Below are 22,838 nucleotides of genomic sequence, written 5' to 3'. Positions count from 1 at the left end.
CACTCCGTGTTAAAGTATCACCCCGTGCTAAAGTGAAGCCGTGCTAAAGTGACACTCCGTGCTAAAGTGTCACACCGTGCTAAAGTGACACTCCGTGCTAAAGTGACGCCGTGCTAAAGTGTCACCCCGTGCTAAAGAGACGCCGTGCTAAAGTGTCATCCCGTGCTAAAGTGACACTCCGTGCTAAAGTGACGCCGTGCTAAAGTGTCATCCCGTGCTAAAGTGACACTCCGTGCTAAAGTGACGCCGTGCTAAAGTGTCACTCCGTGCTAAAGTGCCACTCCGTGCTGAAGTGACGCCGTGCTAAAGTGTCACACCGTGCTAAAGTGTCACCCCGTGTTAAAGTGTCACTCCGTGTTAAAGTGTCACCCCGTGCTTAAGTGTCACACCGTGCTAAAGTGTCACCCTGTGCTAAAGTGACGCTGTGCTTTTCTGACACCTACCCTAATTCATACAATTTAAAAACTTATAATAAATATTGTTTGTATTGTGAATAGTTTGAATTTATAAACATTCTAATTTTTTTAAAGAAAAAATTTATGACAGTTATAAAAATTAAAAGGTGCAAAAAAAAACGAGAATAAAGTTAATATACTTCAAGCTGGCTTTACTGTAATAAATAAAAAGTAAATATGTTGTTTTTAATAGCTTGTCTGAACAAACAGTTTATTAAAGGAAAAAGAAACTTGATTGAGTTCTGCTTTAGGTTATACTTAATTTAATTATAGTTAATTTATTACTCTATTTCAAAATGTTTTTTAGGTAATATTTAATTTTTACTTACGTTTTTTTAGCTTTTCATAGTAAAGTAAATTAAAAAAAAATATTTGTCAACTAAAATACTAATTTAAGTCGTAATAGAAACATTTCGTTTATTATATAAATTAAGTAAACGTTTTGAAAAACAATATTTGGGCGAAAATTAATTACCGTCGGACTTGTTATACAAATAAACATGTCTATTTATTTATTAGTGGAATTTTTTGTTCTAGGACTTACACTAAGTAGCAATTTATTAATGATGTGAAATTAAGGCGGTCAATCGACTACTTTTGCGGTTTGTTATATGACATAACTGTTTAAATACCTAGGTTATACCTAAAAGTCATGCTTTTTCACTTAATATAACAAATGTATTTAATTTCTCCTAGTGTTTGTTTGAATTCCATTATTTTACTAAGCCTATACGAGTTGTTAAACAATTTGTATAAGTAATTAAGATGAAACTTGAAACGAACCTACTATAAAATATTAATAAATTAGTGAGCAATTATACAACATTTACGTCAGACTTACAGTGTACTTTTATACCGAAATATAAAAGTTTTTGTATCAGAATATTACAATTATAAAAGTTTACATTTTAATATTTGCTTAAACTAAAATTATTACAGTCACGTGAATTATAAGGAGACCCAATTTAATTAAAGTTTTAACTGCTTAATTTAAAATCCAACAAAAAAAGTTTGAACTATTGTAAAATTAATGATTTAGTGAATTAAATACGATTAACGAAAAAAGTCTGTTTTATTAGATTGAAAAAACAAAAAAGTAATAAATAACGAACAAAGAAAGTATGTGAAGTATGAAAAATCTAAAAATGAGGTAATAAAAATTAATTAAACTTATGTTTTTTTAGTACAAAATTAAAATTTATACTAAAATAACGTTTTACGTAACGTGATTATTTTTAATGTAAATAAATATTTAAGAAAATTTTATTATTTTGAAAAATTTATTAAAACTAGCTTGATTTTGCATGACATCTAGATAACAAAACAATAATAAAAACAAATAAAATGGGTTAGAAACGATCAGGCTAGAAGTGATCGGGTTAGAAATGATCTAGTTTGAAGTGATTGGGTTAGAAGTGATCGGGTTAGAAGTGATCGGGTTAGAAATGATCGGGTAAAATCGGGTTAGAAGTGATCGGGTTAGAAATGATCTAGTTAGAAGTGATTGGGTTAGAAGTGATCGGGTTAGAATTGATCGGGTTAGAAGTGATCGGGTTAGAAGTGATCGGGTTAGAAGTGATCGGGTTAGAAGTGATCGGGTTAGAAATGATCGGGTTAGAAGTGATCGGGTTAGAAATGATCGGGTTAGAAGTGATCGGGTTAGAAGTGATCGGGTTAGAAGTGATCGGGTTAGAAGTTATCGGGTTAAAAGTGATCGGGTTAGAAGTGATCGGGTTGGAAGTGATCGGGTTAGAAGTGATCAGGTTAGAAATGATCGGGTTAGAAGTGATCGGGTTAGAAATGATCGGGTTAGAAATGATCGGGTTAGAAATGATCGGGTTAGAAGTGATCGGGTTAGAAATGATCGGGTTAGAAATGATCGGGTTAGAAATGATCGGGTTAGAAGTGATCGGGTTAGAAATGATAGTAAACCAAATTTTCAAACATTAAATTTTGACTAATTAGGGACAACGAAAATTTTAAAATTTATCGGAATGATTGTTATTCTAATTAAAAGTATAATATGTTATTTTAAGTTTTTATATTTAATTAGAAGAAAAATATAAATAGTAAAACGTAATAGTACAAAACAACTAAAGAAAACTTTTAACTTGAAATACAGTTCATTGTTTTGTTATATTAATTCAAAACGTCAATTAAATAATTATTGACTTTTATTAAAAAATTATAATATTAATCATAAACCTATGTAGAAAACTTTAAATTCATGTCATAACAAAAAAATTTTCAGCCCTAAAGCTAACTTTTAACAAACAAATTTTGCTATTAGTAAATTTGTAGTAAAGAAATAAACACAAAAACTTATTAAACAATCTAAGTTAAAATAAAAAAGGTTTTTTATAATGAAATTAAAAATTTGTTACGAAAAGAGTTATAACACAAACTAGAAAACAATTAAATCTTCAATTTTTAAGTCGATTAAGAATTAATTTAATCGAAGAGTCTAAAAAATTTACTAAATTAACTAATTCATTTTACAAATTTTTATCGTACTAAATGACTTATCTTTATTTATTTTGTACGTTGTTCTAGTATAAAAAATTTATTAATGTAGAAATTAAATCAGTTTTGTTGTTAATTCGATTTAAGATTTTTTATAATTTTCCACAAGAATTAAAATAATATTGTCTTAAATAAATACCTTAGCAAAAAGTCATGATAGACTTTTTTTTGTGTTTAGTATTTTAGAAGTTGCATCATTTAACGCAACATACACTTTTATGCCAGTTTTGATGTTCTAACTCGTTCTAAGTTAACAACTAAATATGATTTTGAAACTTTTTTTAGTGTTTGAAAAATCGACGTATGTATTAAACTTTTATGTCTTTATTTATGCTTGATTTAAATAACCTTTAAATTTAATTAGAAGTATATATATATATATATATAGATATGTCCGTACATATATAAATAATAGTAAGTATATGTATATTAGATATGTATGTATAATGTGTTTCTTAGATGTTTATTGTTAATTCAGTAAATATTTATGTGTGAGTAAATTGCTTATAGTTAGTATTGTGCATATGATAGAAAATGTTTAAAATCAATTTTGGCTGGTAGTATTTGTTATCGTGATATTGACTTTGTAGAAATTATTTTTCAATGTATCGTTGTATACTTTTGTTTGAAATTAAAAAAAATCAATTCTAACACTTTAATTCTTCTTTGATAAGGAAAGAATTTTTTTTTATTAATTGTTTTTTATTTTCAGGAACATAAAAACCGAGTGTACAATTTGTAATACTTTTAGGCTTTAAGTTTACTTAAAGTTTTTTTGAGACTAACAAATTTTAAGATAATAAAATTCTTTTTTTTTGCTTTACACTTATAGATAACTTTCTTTTTTATTATTTCTAATATTAGCATATCAACTAAAAATAAACTTAAGTTCAAGAAAATTTAAACTGAAAATAAGTATAAAAACATACTCTAGATGAAGTTATAAAAAGTTGCAAAGCTTTGAGAAACTTTTGTTTATTTTGAAATACACCTGCTAAAACTCAATTAACGTCTTTTTCTGAACTAGAAAAAATATCAAAAAACAATAACACCCGTCTGCTTTACTTTTTTCAACACTACGTCATTAAGACCTGTTTTCATAACTCTATAAATACAGAATTGTAAACTTTGGGAACAAATTAAAAAACAGTTACGAACATTTTTGATGTTTCTTGACTTACAATACTGTACAAAAAACAGCTCAATTATAACTAAAAAATAAAGGCAGGCACAATGTTCTGTCGCTTAATATTGAAAATAGCTTTCATATTTTTTATTGTGTTGGAATTTTGCAGAAGTGCTCGACATTCAAAGAGGCGTGATGAATCAGGTAAGTGAAATAAGCAACATTAATAACAAACTAAAATAGCTAAAAAGAAAACAATTTTAAGACATGTCAATGAAATTTTAACTACAAGTAAAACAGAAGTCTTTTTTTTGTAGTAAAAATATAACTTTTATGTTTTATACAAGATTTATAAATCTTTTCAACGAGTTAATTAAATTAATCAATTTCTTAAATTATGTAAATGAAAAAATTTATTACTTATTTACGGTTAGAGAAAATAAATCTATCAAAATTAAATTAATTTAAAACAAACCGAAGGCTTGTAGTCTGATGATCGAATTGGTATGTTTAACCCTTTTTATATTTTAAAACAATACATTAATTTTAAAAACATTTTCATTAGTAGTACAAATTGTTAAAAAATTTGCACACTGTTTATACTTAAACTTAAGGTATTACTGTTTAAGTTATTAGTATTTTAATTACATGTGAGTTTGAAATGTATTAAATTGGATACACAATTAAGTGTATACTATTACAGTAAAAATTGCTAACATAACTACTACTGTATATTTACACTTTGTCTTTCACTGCTAACTCAGTATCAATAAACTTTATAGTTTTTGGAAAACGTCCTTTTAAAAGACCAACAAGTAATAAAAAACCTGAAAGATTAAGATCACTTGGTGGTTTTATAAAAAATGAGGAAAATGCAAGATTTGGTCGTTTAAGAAGTTCAAGAAAACTTGAAACTGCTGAGTACAGTAGTGAAATGGTTAGATTTTATTACAAAAGAAAGTAAATTAAAAAAGCGTTTAATTTCTAACAAGAAACTTTAAAAGTTGTGTAACGGAAACAACTTTCGGTAAAAACAATGTACTAATTTTTTAAACAAATTAGATTTGGTTAAAATTAAATTATATGAATTATATATAAATCAAAAAAAATGTACTTAAACTTTTTGTTAATTTATTGTTTCAAGTCATGTAGTTTATATAATTGTTAGAAAAAAATATAAGGGTTACAATATAACGAATGTAAATTAATTAACAAAATAAATTGTTCACTTAAAAAATATTATAGGTTGAAACGTTCAGAAATAATGTAAAAAAGCTAAGAGAAAATGAAAAGTTAGATCTGATTTTTTTGATTGATGCCTCTGACAGCGTCGAACTTCATAATTTTAAGGATATGGTTTAGATTGTTTTTTATATAACCTTTCTACTAAACTAATTTCAATACCTTTTTCTATTCTTACAAGATAAAATTCGTATCTCGTTTCGTGAGCGGTATACCTGTATCAATGGATACTACCAGAGTTGCTGTAGTAACTTTCGCAGATGCTGCAGAAGTTTGGGTCGATCAAGTAACAAGTGGAAACATTCATGAGCATAAGTGCTCTCTACTGGGAACATCTCTACCTAACATAGATTACGCGTTAGTTGAATTCAAACAGGCAAATAGTTTAAACTAACTTAAGTACAAAAACAATTTTTATATAAAAAACTTACTGGTTAAAAATAAAAAAAAATTACGTTGATATTTACATTTTATTGCTACATTATTTGTTATGTACATATCTTAGTGTAATAATTTATAATTTGATTTAAATAAAAACAAATTATACAGTACTTCTTTTTTTTATACCGACATATGTTACGTGTGTTAACGGATTAACACACTTCAACTAGGTTATGAATGAAAGAATAAACTTGAAAATTCATAATTTTATTTAATTAAAAAAAAATTTAAAATTTACGAAAATTTACAATCAAGTTGAAGTGTGTTAATCCGTTAACACACAGAAAAATATGTCGGTATAATAAAAGAAGTACTGTATATTTTTTTTTATAATATATTCTAGTGAACTTGTTTCACTAGGATCTTTTATTAGCAAGCACTTAAATTTATATTTTGAATAGTTAATTTGATTTTATGCATTTTGAAAACATAAAAATATTTTATGAAAAATCGTTGCAAAGTAGAGCTTAGTACATAGTTTGTAGAACTGTCGGTACATACCGATTTTAAATTATAAGCTTACAAAATAAGTTAGAAACCGTTAAAGTAAAACTCTAACAATCAAAATAATATTTTTTTTGTTAATTTACTTTTTCGATGAAAATTAACTATTTTAGCTAATAGTTAAACTCAGTAATAATATTTTAGGAGTGGATCTACTTATACATTTGGAGCTTTCCAAAAAGCATCCGTTAGTTTTAATACCTTTGAGCATTTATTCTATTATATATTTTGAAAAATATTCAAAATATAAACTTTTTTATTGGTATTCTTTAAACACAACTTATCAAAGTTTTGTTACAAGTATAAGAAGTACATAAAATAGTCAAATTATAAATCAAAACTGTACAAGCATGTATAAAGTTTAAGCTATATGTTTTATTATCTTTTTTAGTACAGATAAACTTAGTTTACTTTTCAACCTAAAAAAATTAAGTTAAAGCAGTACAAAACATATTGTTACAGGTACTCTAGTCTGACGCAATTTGCTCTTTATAATAGAAAATAATTCATAAAAAATTATTAGGAAATAATAAACGAAGCTCGTGCGGACTCCAAAAAGGTAGTGCTACTTATCACCGATGGAAAATCAAACGGAGGGGATCCTAGAGGACTAGCAGAGAGAATTAAGAGATCTGGTTTGTTATAAACTATTAAAATTTTTTTACTTAATTTATCATTCTATATTCTTTATTAAAAGACGTACGTATTATTTTAAGTCTTTAGTTTAACTCAAAAAAAAAATAAACAGCTTACAATGTTGATTTTACAAAGTTACATAAGTGCATATCAATATTTAGTAAATGATTAAAAACTAGTCTAATTAGTTGTGACAAAAAATACTTAATATTTTTTTCAAAGAAACAGAAAATGAAGTTAATAGAATTTATTTCATTCAAATAGTTTTATGACTAAAATTACTAGGGGTCGAGATATTCACATTTGGAATTCATTCTGGTAACCCTGAAGAAATAAGGACAATAGCTTCTGAGCCAAAATCACAACACGTATTTATTCTAAAGACTTTTGCTGAGTTCGAAGCAGTAGCTCGTCGTGCTTTATATGCAGGTCAGAAATAAGACTAAAGTAAATTTTAAAAGTTTTTAAATTTCCTTTAAGTTTAGTTTATTTTATAGTGACTCGGCACATTTTATTATTTTTGATTAATCTTTGTTATAACAAAACTTTAAGAATTTTGTTTGGTTGTTTATATACATCCAATTAAAAAAAAGGGTTTAACATTTCAAAAATTTCAATCGACGTTCAGCCCAAATTAAAACTCTAGGACCTTAAAAAATAAAGTGAACATAGATCAAAACTAAAAAAATTTAAAACCAAAAAAAAAGTTATACTATCACTACACATAAACTTTTTTTATTACCATGCACAAACTTATTTTTTTAGTAAAATAATATAATAGCAAACAATTAAAAAACACATACATTTTAAATACAAAAAAGTTTTTAATACAAACGATATATTACGGCATAAAACGTTATTAAAAATTTTATTATAACAACTTAAACTATCAATTATAGGGGGATACAGTTTCATAAATCACACTTATTTAATAAAAGGTTCGAAGTAAAAATGCTCTAGAATATGTATACAGTGGCTTTTATTAAAAAAAGCTTCTATCAAGAGATTTTAATAACTTCATTTACAATAAAGTCATAATAAATTTTCTAAAAGTGTGGGTTTTACAAACAACATTTAATAATAATGTTACTCAGCACAAAGTAGATAAAAACTATAGTAAACAGTAGTTTTTTTACAGTAAAAAGTTATCTATAAAAAGTACTAAAAGTTTTAGCTAAAAAAACACTACTTTATCCATATACTAAAAAGATTCCTTATAGCAATGTTAAAAACTTACATCAAAAAACGTTTTTTCAGGAAGTTATTTCGGGAAGAAAAGTAAAATTAAGTTTAATTTATTTGATTAAAACCTTAAAAGGTATTTAAGTATAGCAGCAAAATAAAAATATTGAATAAAAGGAAGACAGCTGAAACTGTTTTATGTACGCAGATTGCTGTAAAAACAAGTTAATTTTACTTTTTGTCTGTATATATGAGCTTACTTTTTTATAGACTCTGCTGGTGCTGCATACATTGAAGACGACTCGCACTTTTGCGATAGTTTTTGCAGTGGAGGAATGTGTTGCCATTGGAACGGAACATGCAGATGCGGTATATACACTGGTCAATATGAGTGCGTGTGCAACTCAGGTTACTTCGGTTTTGGTGTCAAACCAAGCGGATGTAGTGGTAAGTTTAATATGGTATTTTACAAACTTTATGAAACGTTTGTTTTTAATATCAACTTTTTTAACGGTAAAATTAGTTAAAACAAAGTATTCATATTTGAAAATACTTTAAAATTCTTACCTATATTTTAACAATCAAAATTGGTTATTTATTTAATTATTTTTCAAACACCTAAAATATAGAGTCTAATAAAAAACTGTGACGTGACAGATGTTCTTAAAATATTTTAAGTAAAAGTAAAATTAATCATTTAAAACGAGCATGTTTTATATTATAGGCTTTTGTAAAAGTTTTAAACGTATATATTAAATAACCTAAACTAGAATCTAGAGTATGTCATCCCTTTAGATTATTGTAGCTAACAGTGAGCGTTTATTTGTAAGGCGGCAAACAAGTAAATTGGTAAATAACTAGTAAAGGAAATATTTATAACAAATGGTTGCAATTATTTTCTAAATTTCTACAAAGGGAGCGTTTACGAAAATAAAGTTCTACTCTAGAGAAGATTTTTACTTGATTTGTCAAACAATTAAAATAAAATTTAGTTATAGTAAACCACTTTTAGTTATTATGTCAGTACTTAAAGAGGAGTTAATTTTAAAATTGATAGTATTTTAAACATTAAAACAATATCGAACATTTTTTTTTTATTTCATAAAATATATAAAACAATACTGTTCTATTTGGGTGTGCGGCTCGATGACTGAGAATTTTTACGTGCTTCCAGGTCCTTTTACAAAAACTTTTTGACCATCTTTTTTTTGATAACAACATTTTAATATTCTAGCATGTCCAAAAAACACATACAAACCGCTGCCAATACCTGGTGAAATAGAATCTTGTCTAAAATGTCCTGATCCAAACATGGAATCACCACAAGCAAGTCAGGATATAAGTAGTTGTATGTGCAAGAAAGGATACTACAAGGTCGGTTCAGTTTATAGAACTTTTTGTTATAGATTAATTTTTTATCGGATATTATTTATATAAGGAGTTATACTTTTAAAAAAACAGAAAAGCTTTTATTTCTAACTCATTATTATTGTATGAAGTAATTTAAAAACCTTCGTCAGCAAGCAAATAAAATGTTCTATTCTATTTTTTTGATTATTTTACTTGCTTGGTGACAAAGTTTTTGAAAGTACTTCAGGCAATAATGTTGAATTTAGAATATATACTTTGTTAATTTTTTTGAACTACAATTTCTATATATAGAATAAGTTATAAAGACAAAGTAAATTACAAAGGATGATTGACGTACCAGGACGGTTTAAGAAACTCAAAAATTATAATTTTAATTCTGTTTTATAACTTATGTAATTAAAAGAAGTTATTAAATAATAACGTTGAAGAAAAGTTAATAATTATTCTAAAAATAGAAATAATTTAACTAATTATAACTTTACTAAAAATGCACTTAAACATTTTTCGATAACTATAATGTTTTTCAGACTGAAAATGGAACCAAATGTGAAAGAGTAAGGTGTGGGAAATTACCTTTACCATTAAATGCTAAGTTTACTGGCGGATTTTGTAATGATGACTCATCTAGTACTTGCGAAATAAAATGCGCCGTTGGTTATGATTTAGTTGGAAGTGACCATTTCGTCTGCAACGAAGATGGCGATTGGAAAGAAATCGGTGGTAGTAACATTACAAACCCAGAGTGCATTAGTTCGTTGTTCACTAGTTTATTTTCACAAATCTTAATAAACATATGTATTTTTTTTACTTCTGAACAATTTTGCTTCCATAATTTTAACTAGGTAAAAAAATTTGTACAATAACTTTTTTAAGTATGAGCATGTGATTTTAGAAAAATATCTAGCTCGTCGATTAGTTTTGTGTTTTATAAATTTTACTATAAACAACTTAAATAAACAAAAGTTTATATTTTTTCAATAAGTTAGTTGACAAATTTACGATTATTATTTTTAAAAAGAGCCTATGGTAATTAATATTTGAATCTATATTTTTATGCAGTTTTATAATAGTCACCTTATGAGATTTTTACTTTGAATAATAAAAAATAACGTAGTGAACAGTTTTTACTAAATTTAGTACGAACATGTGATAAAGTTGTCCCAGTAGAATTCAGTAAAGTGTCCTGTAATCAAGATAACTTTACTTACGGAACTGAATGCAACGTGACATGTGAAGAAGGGTACAGAAATGTTGGTGGCAATAAAGTTATATGTATGGAAGACAAACACTGGAGCAAAGTTAATATTTACTGCGAAGGTTTGTTTATTAACTTTGTTTTTTTAATTAGTCGTACGTTTTGTTTCAAGTCAGATTTGTAACTTACTAAAGAAACTTTGTAGAAAGAAGTAATTAAGGACTGCAAACTATTTGAATTTGAAAGTTTAACAGAAACATAAACGATTAAACTACGCAAACTGTTTGGTTTTCAGAAATTAGATGTATGATACCAGCAGTACCTGCTTATGGATCAGTATCGTCAGAATGCCTTGGAAACGCTAACAGTACTCTAAAACACGGCGTAACTTGCGAGTTTAAGTGCGACAATGGGTTTGTAATTTCTGAAAATCACACAACAAAATGCTCAACTGACAAAGGAGAATGGGTTCCTGTGCATCCAACTATCATAAAGTGTACAGGTTTCTATTTTTTTTTTAAATGAAAAATAAAAGTATAGAAAAATGTAAAAAACAATTATCATTAACCTTAAAGTTAAAATTCAATTGTTTTATTTTTTATTTTTAGAAAGTAAATCTATTACCAACAGTTGAAGAACTAAATTTTATTATAAAAAATCGAGAAGTAAAACTTAACTTCTTGTAGGGTAAAAATGTATTATAATAAATGTATCTTGCAAACATAGAAAATATCTAAGAATGCTTAAATTTGTTTATGCTTCAAAAAATAATATAATCAAACTTGACATTGAAAATATTTTTTTTGAAAAAGTAATTACTCTGTATTACGTGCAGTTGTAAGAAGTTAAACTTTTCTGAATTTTAGCTAATTTTTTAAAGCAAGATTTAGTCTAAAAAACTTTAAGTAAATATACTTTAGATGTTGAGGAGCCACTTATATCTTGTCCTGAAAATATTGAAACGTTTGCATTGGATTGGGGACCAACTATAGCTATTGAATGGGAGCTTCCAGTTTACAGTGACAATTCCAACCAGGTAAAGTTTGAACAGAAAATAGTTGCCCTTTATAATACAATACTACAATTTACTAATACAAGAAAACTTAATACGTTATGAATCTTAAGATTTATAAAAAGTTTTAATATATACTTATAGTTAATTTAAAAAATAAAAATAGAACTTAAGCTAAACCTCAATGTCTCTTTAAATGTTTATGTAAATTTTAAGAATTTGTTTGTAACCGAGGGTCTCATTAAACTAATTGACCAACTAAGTGAAAAATTTCTTATGAATAAATTTCTGAAATAGTTAAATTCAAAAGTTTTTATTAAGAGTTGAGGATAAAGTTAAATCGACTTTTAACACTTTAGGTACAAACTATTTGTTAAAAAACACTTGTGTTTTGCATAAATTAAAAAAAAAAACGCATGAAAATGATACATGGTAATTTATCAGTATACAAATAATATACTCCCAAAAGTTTTTATAACGTTTTATACATTTTCACACATTAAGAAAAAATGTAATGTAGACTTTTGAAAACAAAAACACAGTTTTTTGGCTTAAAAAAAACTAATAAGTGATAAATGTAAAGTTTTTTCTTTCTTTTTCGTTTGTAGCTCATTATAAACTTGATTAAGTTGGGTATGCAACTCGATGACCGAGAGGTCCTTTTGCATATCCAGGTCCTTGAACTAAAAAAAATTTGAGCAATTTTTCGTTTTTGTTCAATAAACCAATATAATTAGAGCTAACCAAGTAAAGTAGTAATCAAGGCAAAATCAATTATTAAACTAATTATAATATAAACGAAACAAATTGGCCAATTAACTAAATAAAATCACTCTATAATCAAATTCATTTTGTTTACACATTTCTGGTTTATAAAAAAATTGAAAGAGCTTCTAGTTTTACTAGGTCAATTAAGTTACTTTAACTGTTAATAACTTTAAATTCATAAAGCTCAAAGCATAACCAATAATATAATTTAAGTGCTTCGCATTAGATTATCTTTTTCCTGCATTCGTAACTGCTTTCGTCTTACTGATAGCCTTTTCTTCTTCAAAATATTAGTTGTTAATATAACTTTTTGTTAAAAACTTTATGCTTGATAATTTAAAACAGGTGTATCTGACTGTGACTCCTGACATTAATTCTCCTCACCATTTCACCATTGGACAGCATAATATTACTTATTTAGTTGCTGACAGAAGTGGTCTTACAAATACGTGTGTCTTTACTGTCACTGTTGTTGGTTAGTATAACTGAACTAGCTATAAAAGTGAACTATGTGAATAATTGATATAACTTTAAGTTTTAATCGTTGATAATAAACATATATAATTTTATAACATAGATAATACTCCTCCGAGTATTGACACATGTAAAAACCCTGAACCTATACTGATACCTAGAAATGAAACCTTTGTAGAGTATGTGAGATGGGATATTCCTCAATTTTTTGACAACTCAGGTACGAAATTAAAAGAAAAAATACTAGAAAAAGTAAAAAATAAAAAAGCATAATTGAATATTTAGATAAAAAATTAACTCAATACTGTTTTTTATTAGTTGTGAGAATCAAATAAATTAACTGTATCAAAGAATTACAGTAACAAAACTATTAAATAGCAAAAAATAGGTGAGGTTACAATAGTACAAACAAGAGGATTCGGAAGAGTAGAAGAAGGAACAAACAAAGTCAAGTACACAGCAACTGATGCAGCTGGTAACAGCAGATATTGCATAGTCACAATTAGCGTACAGCGTAAGTATAACTTCAAAAAATATTAATTGCATACGAAGTTTCACTCAACTATTTAAAAACCCATCTTGATTACAAAATTTAACACAATCTATTTTGAAAATTTTAAGTTTATGAAGTTTAGGCAACCAAAAGATTCTAAGTATTTTTTTTTTTAATTTCTGTATGATAAGTATTTATTGGTTATAATTTATCGGTATACATTCACCTCTCGCGAATCTACGAACATTGAGTCCTTAGCAAAACTGCTTTAGTAAGCGAAAGAACGTAACTAAACGAGATGTAGCAAATTATTTACTTTTTTAGCTGCTTTCTTATAATGTAATTGATAAATACAGTTTTAAGACTTTCTTACTTTTTGGGCTTCAAAAGTATTTATTATTCAAATTGTACATTTATGTTAAACGTGTTTTTATAAATTTTTTTTAAGTGTTTACAAAGTTTTTTTTTCTACTTTGTTTCTTACCCATCTAAGATTAAACTTGTCTCGCATGGTAATTGAGAAATATTTTTCTTTTTTATCACACAAAACAGATTTAATATAAGCTGTGCAAGGAACAAATTAGCTAAAATAAGAGATTTATTTAGTTGAAATTAAACTTTATCTCATAAACACTGTTAGGAAATGAAATTGTTTAATTTGAAAGTATAAAGGGGCGACTAAGAGAATTAAAATATAAAGAGCAAAGCCTTAAAGTTCAATAGGTTCCTTATGGAATGTACAGACTAGAAATGCAAAATAATGAATTTTATCAAAATCTAACTCCTCCTTTATTTTTCAAAATATATACTTATTAAGTTCTCTTGAGATATGAAAAAAAAAAAATGTCTTGTTAACTCAATACATACAACAAATGTAGAAAATCAAACATTTTTCAAACTTTTTAATTTTTGAGTTGTTGAGAATTATAAAATGCGTAACTAAACGAAAGTGCTTAGCTTTGCAAAAGATGACTGTAAAATATAAATACATTTTCAAACTAAAAATTATCAACAAGTATTAAGTTCAACTGGTATTTTCATAGAACTACTATAATGATATTAAATACATATTGTTTTAAGAAATTAAATAATATCAAGTTTTAAAGTTTTAAAAACTAATAACATCATTTTAAACCAAACTTATTACATAATGAATTAATACGAGTATTGCTAAAATATTTAAGTTTCAAATAGAAGTTCATATGAAAACTTTGTTTCATGATTCAATAAATACTTAATATATCTTGAAAATATTAACGATTTAAAGGATTTGAATAATATATTTAATAAAGTTTATTGTCCAGTTTTTTTTGATTAAAAAAAAATGTTCAAAAACTAAATAAGAATTTAAGCTCATTTTTTTAGAACAAAAATAATGCAGTGATTACCTATATTTTAATACTAAAATAAACTGATATGAAAAGATAAAAACTTTAGTTTTCAAAAGAATTGAAAAGTTTGAATAAATTAACTACTTAAAGTGCTTTAATATTTAAAATTTATATACTTAAAAGGTAATTTACTTAAAAGTCTTATATTTTTACATCTTCAGTTTGAAAGTTACTTTATCAATTAAAAGCTTGTACATTAAGTACCCTAAATGTAATTGTTTTATGTAAATATATCTGCTTAAAGAATATAAATTTCTCCTATGTCAGGTGAAGTAAAAGTATTTGGTTTGACATAATATTCAAAATCAAAAGTAATAAAACACTTTTGTTAAATACACAAACGAAATAAAACTTGTTTACCATACGCTTTCTTATTAGTTTGTTTTTTGCTTTAAAAAGCAATAACAAAGTCTTAGCTGTTGATTTTTAAGTATTTTAATTTTTATCAAGTTTTAATATGAATATTTTTTCTTGTTAGTTTTGCAAAAGTTAATAAAATTAAAAGTATAAAAACTGTGTGCATTATATTGTTCTATTAACATTATTGATTTTTAGTTTAGTAAAAAAGATATAATAATAATCACTTAGAGCAAAAAACCTTTTTAAGCTAAAAAAAAGTGAAAGCTCTGTTAAAAGAAAAAATGCACTTTGTTGCTGATTAAAAAAAAAATGCTAAACTACCCCTCTTACTTGGATTAGTGAAATGATTGTGATAGAAAAAAATATTAAAAATAGTACTAATTATTTTTCTTTATCTTGAATATATTAGGGTTTTGTAAGACTCTTATTATCGAGTTGTATTAGTAGTCAAACGTATTTCAAATTTATACTTTGTAACTAGGAGATTTTGAATAACAATTTAGAATAATACTACTACCAAGATACTTGCGTACCGATCAGACTTAACCGACTAATACAATAAAAAATATTGTCTACGATGCACTCAAAACAGTTTTAGTAGGAATAAAAGGGTTTAGCATTATCTATTGTAAAAAGTTTTAAACACAGTTTTTGTTTTGAAAAGCTTTTTGAATGTTTTTTTGAAATCCTTAGAACTTTTAAAGTCAATGTTGAGCAAAAAAGTTTGTTTTGTGCATTAGTAGTATCAGTACGTTTAGAACAACTAATATAAAATATATTGAAGAAAATATCGCAAGAAAAATTAAAATATCAGAAAACAATAAAATATCTTTACTTTATCAAGTTTTAGACATATTTTATCGATGTTCAAAAACATAAAAGTTTTAGTTTGAGTAAGTCTTATACTTTTTAACTTTTATAAACAATAATTGCTGCAGATACTCTGTTTGCAAAGGGTTAAACGTACGTTCAAAAATAAGTAATTAAAAATTAGCCTTAATTTTTAAATTAAATAGTTTTTCTTCACCTAATTTTAAAAGCTTTATAAACAATTTGATATTATCACTTTAAAAGTCTGACTGTCACAGTTTATGATGGTTGTGCGGTGCAGTCTAGTTTTTATTGAATGATGATATAAAAAATATTTCAGCTTTGATAAAGATAGGATATATATTTATTTGTTAACTGATAAAAAAGATAAAACCACAGGTCTCGTATTATATTGACTATTAAACATGTCTCAGACGTTGAGTTGTGAACGATTTAGTTACATCAGTTTTTGTTTGTACCCACAAACGAACTCTTTAGTATAAAAGTACTTAAATACGTTTGCATTGACTGATACAACGGTTCTTCGTAATTTTGTCCGCCTAATGAGTGCTAATAGGGACAAAACTATGTTGCAGAATGATACATAAAATATTAAAGGTGGTGCGGTGCATTCTGGTGCTTATTTTTGAAGTAAAAATTATTATTTTTTATTCAAACTAAACTATGTATCTTAACTTGTAGCACAAATAGTAAATACTTTTTTAGTATTTATAAACAAAACTAATTCTAAAATTCGTAACATGTATTTTACATGCTATTCTAAATAATAAGTACATTTCGTTTATAAAATTAGCTTTAATGTTTTTTAAAGCTACGTACAAAAAGTAAATATTCTGTGGACACTTCGCTATTAAATATAAAAGTTAATACTTTAAAAAACTAACTTTTGTATGTTTTGAGTGTCTTAATGTATAAAAATCGTATTAATATCAGTAGGTTTTTGATATTCAGAAAAAAAAAAAAGCAAACGTGTACAAAAACTTTTTTTTTACCTTATATAAACTCTGTGAGCTGTAAAATTATTTCTATGCACACTATTATGCACAAGTGTACACCATTGAGACCACTGATTTGTAGCAGTGCAAACACAAAATGGGTAATAATTTTAGTATAATTTAAGATTAAAATATCAAAAATGCTGAAGAAATGGTAATAACCATTAAAATAATTTAAAAAACTATGAGTTAGATTTTGTTTTGATATCAATTCTTAAAAATATGCTTAGATGATGTCTGTCCATTAATTGAAGATCCTCGACATGGGTACAAAGAGTATCAGGTAGAAAACGACATGCTAGGAGTTGAACTCATTTGTAACTCCTACAGGTTGTTATTTATCTTAGATTTTTTTAACTTACTTAGTTATATCATTCTGTAAAAAAAAAATCGAGTATTTTTTAACAAACACTTTATTAATTTTGAATATAAAACTAAATTAACTTCATTACATCAGTTACTATCAACGATTGGGATGGCTTTAGATAGATTAGATACCATATAAATAGTATGCTTATCTACTAAATATTCAAAATTGTTGTATTGCAAACTATTCTCGCTATTTAGGTTTGGTTTTGCAATGATAAAATTTGGTAACCCGTATTACACTTGTATCGATGAGCATGCTGAGTGGTCTCCAAAGTTTACTGTTCCAATGGATTGTTCGTGTAAGTTTAAAAGATTTTATATAAATAAACTAGTTACTTGAATGATAAGCTTTAAAATACTATTTAAATATTTAGACTTCTAATCAGTTCTAATAATAAATAAATAAATTAATTCCGATTATAAAAAAAGAACAGAGGCTACAGTTTGCAATATATTAAAAACTTTTAAATTGCATTAGACTATAAAAATCAGAACTTTATTATAAACTAAATAAGTTAAATGAAGAAATTTATTTACATTAATTTCTTTTAAACGATTTTATATAATACTTTTTACTCAATTACAGTCTCTTTTGCTTTTATTTTACAACATTGCTTTTAAATAAGTATTTTAAAATGGTAATTTTTATTATTTTAAGATTTTTAATAAAATCAAAGCGTTTTTTAAATAACTTTTAATTCTGATTTTTTAAAAACTGATATCCTGTTTTGTATTAGTTTAATGATAAAGATGATAAAGCATGTTTAAATATTTTCAAAAGCTTAAGTACAAAATCTGAACATTAAAATAAGCTAAAAGAATAAACGTTATAGGTCATCAAAAGTACTAACTATTTTAAATTTTACAAAAAACGAAAAGGTTTAATCAATTAGATATTAGAACTAAATTTTTTATATCTACCACTAAAATTTTAATGTTACACATCAAAGTACTTGATGATTATTATAAATTTTTAATTAGATTTGTTTTTATCAACTTTCAGTTTTGAAAGTTATAGTAACTTAATGTCCTAGTTTGTACTATGTCAATAATTAAAACAAAGACAAATAAAAAGTAAAACACTTAATTTATTGATACTATTTAATATATGCTTATAAAATACATTTTAAGTTTTAATATGAATTAATTCTAATTATAATTATTAATAACCCTATTAAATAAAACTAATTCTGCCTGACAAAAGTAACTTATTTTATTATAAAATTAAACTATTAGTAAAGTTAAGTTGATTTATATCTGTATACTAAATTTTATATCGATTTCAATGATTTAAAGTAAGTTTTTTTAATTTAAAAGCCATACTTTACAGATCAAAGGTATTCTAATGAGGTTCACAAAGGTTTTAGATTTGAGTACAATTTGTTAAATGGACAGAATTGTAGTTATCCTGGATTTTTAGAAAAAGCTAAGCAACTATATTACGAAAAATATGTTAATAAGGTAACTTTATTACGTAAATGAATCTTACTATGTAATTATTGATTAGAAGTTTAGAAAAGGTACAAAAAATAAATTCTACTTATTTAAAAAAAAATCTTATCAAAAAAAACTTTGGATTTAAAATACTTATTTTTTACAAATTTAAACTATTTTCTAACAAATATCAAGTCATATTTTGCTTTACAAAATTATAAGGTAAACCAATGGTGTGAAGATGCACAAACAAAGCTAAAATGCTCACTTATCAAAGTAGAAGTTAAGTGCTTGACAATCCAAATACAGAACAAAGAGGAACAAATTAACGAACAAAATGATCATTACGATGAGTATGATGATTACTATGATTACAACGACTATGATGACGATAATTATAATTATGGAAGTGAGTTTTTTTTTGTACATAAATCTATAAAAGTTTTTAAGTTTTATAAGTTCATGTTTTGTTAAACTTTTAAAATAAAGCATTTAAAAGTTTAATAAAAGTTAAGTAAGTAACTATTTTAATTTTTAATAAGAACGTCGAAGAAGATCTATTATAAAGTTCATGAATGAAAAAGTATACAGATCTCGTAAAACTAGAAATAAAAGGTTAGTTTTCACTCTAAAACAATTCAGTTATCACATAAATAAACACCAAAAATAGGCTTATATATTTTATTAACAACATTCAGTTTTAAGCATCTATAACATTTTTTTTGTTGTATTATATAAGGGACAGGGGAGATAGACCTGATTATGAACCTTCTCCACCACCACGTCACGAAATGGTTAAAACGAAAAAAGACTCTGATTACATTTATGAAGCTACACCTCCATCTTTAGAAAATTACAACTATCAGGAAACTCAACAAAAAGAGATTGGGCAATACGAAACGAAGTATGATTATTACGGAGGTAATAACTTGATATTTACTTTATCAGCATAGCAGTCTAAAACTTAGTCTTTTTTACTTCACGATATAACTGTGTAAAGCTACAAGTTTTTTTTAATTTAGTTTGATAATTTAAATTTATGTATATATTTAAGTTTTATATCCTATTATATTTTCGACAGCTTATATTTTAAACAAAATTAGAAAGCGTACATTTCAAAAGCTTCATCTTCAGGATTCAGTTTACAAAGCAAACAGTTATATAGCAACCTGAAAAACTATACCTTATTTATAAGTAGTTGAAAAAATATTAATAAACATTGACGGAAGTCACCAGAACATCGAGTTTTATTTACAGTGAAACAAGCTCAAGTTAACAAGAAGTTTTGGTCATTAGACAGCAAACTATTGATATACTGATACCCATGTTTCATTTTTATTGGTACTTATTAGTCAGTCACTAATTGTTTGTAGATTGACGACTGAAAATTTTTTCGGTTGTACTGGCTGCTATACTTATTTAATTAAAAAATAAAAAATCTCGGTCTCAGTTTGCCAAGAGCTTGTTGCCTGATGGTCAAAGTGTGATCAAAACTTAGATGGATTTATAAAGTTAAATAAGTATTTAAACTTTCTGATTTTAAATTAGTGTGCTACTCGTAGTAGTGTTTAAAACTCTTTAAGTTTAAATGTACTACTAAAAATTAAAATGAAATGGGGCTTTGATAAAAATTTAAGGGGTCATGAGGAGCAAAAAGAAAAGGGAGGGGGGGCATAAGCTGTAAAGGGGCCATAGAGGGGCTTTGAGGTCACAATTTGAACTTATAATAGATATTCTGGACTTGATGATGAAGAGCAAAAAAAAGGTCTTTATTTCGTAATTTCTGAGTAATATTGTTGAAGAGGGCCATAGCTTTTTTAATTTCTGTTAAGGGGGCCTTTTGAAAAAAGTTTGGGAAATCGTGTTATAAAAAATCGTGTTGCTTACTTAGTGATTAATTAAACTTGTTTTTTATTAAACTGTAGAAATCGTATTAAGTTTATGTTACAGTAAAAATTTAGTTAAAAATATTTCAAAGGAAACATATACAACAGATAACCCACAGCAGTATATTGAAAAAGACTACGAGCCAGCTCCTCCTGTTTACTACGACCGTTCTTCATCGAGTATCCTAAAAGGCAATGAGTTTAATAACAAGGTAAAAGAAATGGAGCCTGGCGACATTATTAAAGTTGAAAACATGGAAGAAATTGACGAAGAGCTACTAAAAGTAATAACTAATGAGGGTGGTAGTGGTGTAACGTACAAAATACAAGTAACACTATACGTCAAAGGTTTGAAACTTTGATTGTTATTTGGTTTTTGACTTTTACTTACTTTTTTTACATAACAAAAGTTTTTACAGTTGTGTATTTAACGAATAAAATAGTTATAAAAGTCACAATAAGTTAAAAGCCTTAGTAACCTTTTTAGAATACGAAAATAGAACACTTTTCAAAATAGTCATTAAGTTATAAAAAAAAGTCTGATTGTTAACACAAGTTATATTGAAAAAATTATTTAGAACTTTGAATTAGTGCGAACAACTACTATAAGGCCAAAGTTTTTTTTAGATTTTTAAACACGACCTAATAAAAACTTATACAAAAAGGTGAAGTTGAACTTGATGATAGTGATGTAGAAGGAAGTAGGATGAAGCATGGAAGTATGGTTGAATTTTTTGGAAGTTTACATATTGAAGAATTTGCAGAAGGCGGAGTAAGGTTAAAAAGATATTTATTATACCTCCTTGATAAAAACGATTGTTTAAGTTTAAAGCTTTTTAAAGTTCTATTTGCAACTTTTAATAATTACAGAGATTATAACCCGAACGTAAGTGATAACATGGTTAATCTTCCATACATTGAGGGATCTTACATTACGTCTGAAAGAACTCTTATATGTCCTCTTGGTTCTGTATTAAGAAACTCTGCATCATGCGGTTTGTATATACATTAAAAATATTATTTTTTATCCTATAGAAGCTAAATAACTCTTTTTTTAAATACTGGCTAATAAAACTTGATAACAAAAAAATCGTTTTAATTAATCAGCCGTAGTAGTTTCTTAGCTGAGGAAATAGTTTAAGTTAAACAAAGATAGTCAAATTCGTTAAGTTGATAAAAAAAAATATTAAAGTTAAAAAATACTCTAAACTTAAAGCTTAAGTGATATGTTTAAGATACTTAGATACAACAGAAAAACTTACTCAAGTTTTAAAAATATACACTAAATCTGGTGTTTTTTTTATGTTGTAGAAAATTAACATTGTTTTTAACTTTTTTTTACACACAGTAAGTTGCCCAGTCGGTACCTTTTTTCAAATAGGAGAAACTGAAAGCTGTGTGAGCTGTCCTGTAGGTTATTATCAGGATTTAGAAGCTCAACTAACTTGTAAAGTGTGTCCTGATAACTCATCTACCATTAGTATACACGCAAGATCTGTCAATGAATGTATAAGTAAGAAACTTATAAAGCTAAAAACAAACATTATATTCAATTCATTTCTGTAGTTTTAAACTAAAAAAACAGAACAAAACTTTTTTGTTTTAACCTCATTAAAAGACGGTTTTTATATACTTTTTATTTTCATGAAATAAAAGTTATACTCTTTATAATATTATTACACAATCATTTCTTAAAAATTAATAAAAAGTATACAGTTATCTCAAAGCTTAAATAATTATAAAATATAGGAATGTGTCCGCGAGGAAGTGAGTCTTCCAGCGGCATGGAGCCATGTCGACCATGCTCCATTGACACGTACAGTGATATAATAGGAAGCAAGTCATGTACTAAATGTATTGATGGATTTGGAACACCATACATTGGTTCAACTGAATATACAGATTGTGAAGGTAAACATTATTGACATAAAGAAAAACATTAGTTGTAATTGTAATTTTGAAAATTTTTACTTAAATGACAGAATTTTTTTTTTTGTTTCTTGTGTTTTACAAAATAATTTCAAGTTAGCCAACATTTTACTTTTATAACTGGATTCAGTGAAATAATTAACTAAATATAATTTATAACTGATAAAAAAATAATATAAAAAAACAGTAAAGGTAAAATTTCCTCAAGCTTTTAAACATAC

At 26.0% G+C, this 22,838-nt stretch overlaps 1 protein-coding gene across 1 annotated transcript in view; it reads left to right on the top strand.

The window, feature by feature from the left end:
- Positions 1 to 22,838, top strand: part of LOC145833448 (sushi, von Willebrand factor type A, EGF and pentraxin domain-containing protein 1-like) — a 48,754-nt gene that overhangs the window by 2,181 nt on the left and 23,735 nt on the right. Inside the window, exons 6-29 of the mRNA XM_082940623.1 lie at positions 4,887 to 5,041; positions 5,528 to 5,703; positions 6,436 to 6,478; positions 6,815 to 6,926; positions 7,213 to 7,356; positions 8,380 to 8,556; positions 9,344 to 9,483; positions 10,008 to 10,230; positions 10,618 to 10,797; positions 10,971 to 11,177; positions 11,596 to 11,711; positions 12,801 to 12,930; positions 13,033 to 13,149; positions 13,318 to 13,443; positions 17,230 to 17,329; positions 17,567 to 17,661; positions 18,699 to 18,829; positions 19,112 to 19,211; positions 19,345 to 19,417; positions 19,542 to 19,723; positions 20,797 to 21,036; positions 21,354 to 21,465; positions 21,559 to 21,683; positions 22,438 to 22,599. Of these exons, the coding sequence (XP_082796749.1) occupies positions 4,887 to 5,041; positions 5,528 to 5,703; positions 6,436 to 6,478; positions 6,815 to 6,926; positions 7,213 to 7,356; positions 8,380 to 8,556; positions 9,344 to 9,483; positions 10,008 to 10,230; positions 10,618 to 10,797; positions 10,971 to 11,177; positions 11,596 to 11,711; positions 12,801 to 12,930; positions 13,033 to 13,149; positions 13,318 to 13,443; positions 17,230 to 17,329; positions 17,567 to 17,661; positions 18,699 to 18,829; positions 19,112 to 19,211; positions 19,345 to 19,417; positions 19,542 to 19,723; positions 20,797 to 21,036; positions 21,354 to 21,465; positions 21,559 to 21,683; positions 22,438 to 22,599 (3,366 nt within the window). The remainder of the gene's footprint in view (positions 1 to 4,886; positions 5,042 to 5,527; positions 5,704 to 6,435; positions 6,479 to 6,814; positions 6,927 to 7,212; positions 7,357 to 8,379; positions 8,557 to 9,343; positions 9,484 to 10,007; positions 10,231 to 10,617; positions 10,798 to 10,970; positions 11,178 to 11,595; positions 11,712 to 12,800; positions 12,931 to 13,032; positions 13,150 to 13,317; positions 13,444 to 17,229; positions 17,330 to 17,566; positions 17,662 to 18,698; positions 18,830 to 19,111; positions 19,212 to 19,344; positions 19,418 to 19,541; positions 19,724 to 20,796; positions 21,037 to 21,353; positions 21,466 to 21,558; positions 21,684 to 22,437; positions 22,600 to 22,838) is intronic.

This window comes from Thalia democratica, chromosome 4, assembly GCF_965202585.1.
Source record: "Thalia democratica chromosome 4, ktThaDemo2.hap1.1, whole genome shotgun sequence".
In the NCBI taxonomy this organism is placed as follows: Eukaryota; Metazoa; Chordata; class Thaliacea; order Salpida; family Salpidae; genus Thalia; species Thalia democratica.
Note: the sequence above shows the minus strand (reverse complement) of the source record. Positions and strands in the feature narration are given on the sequence as shown.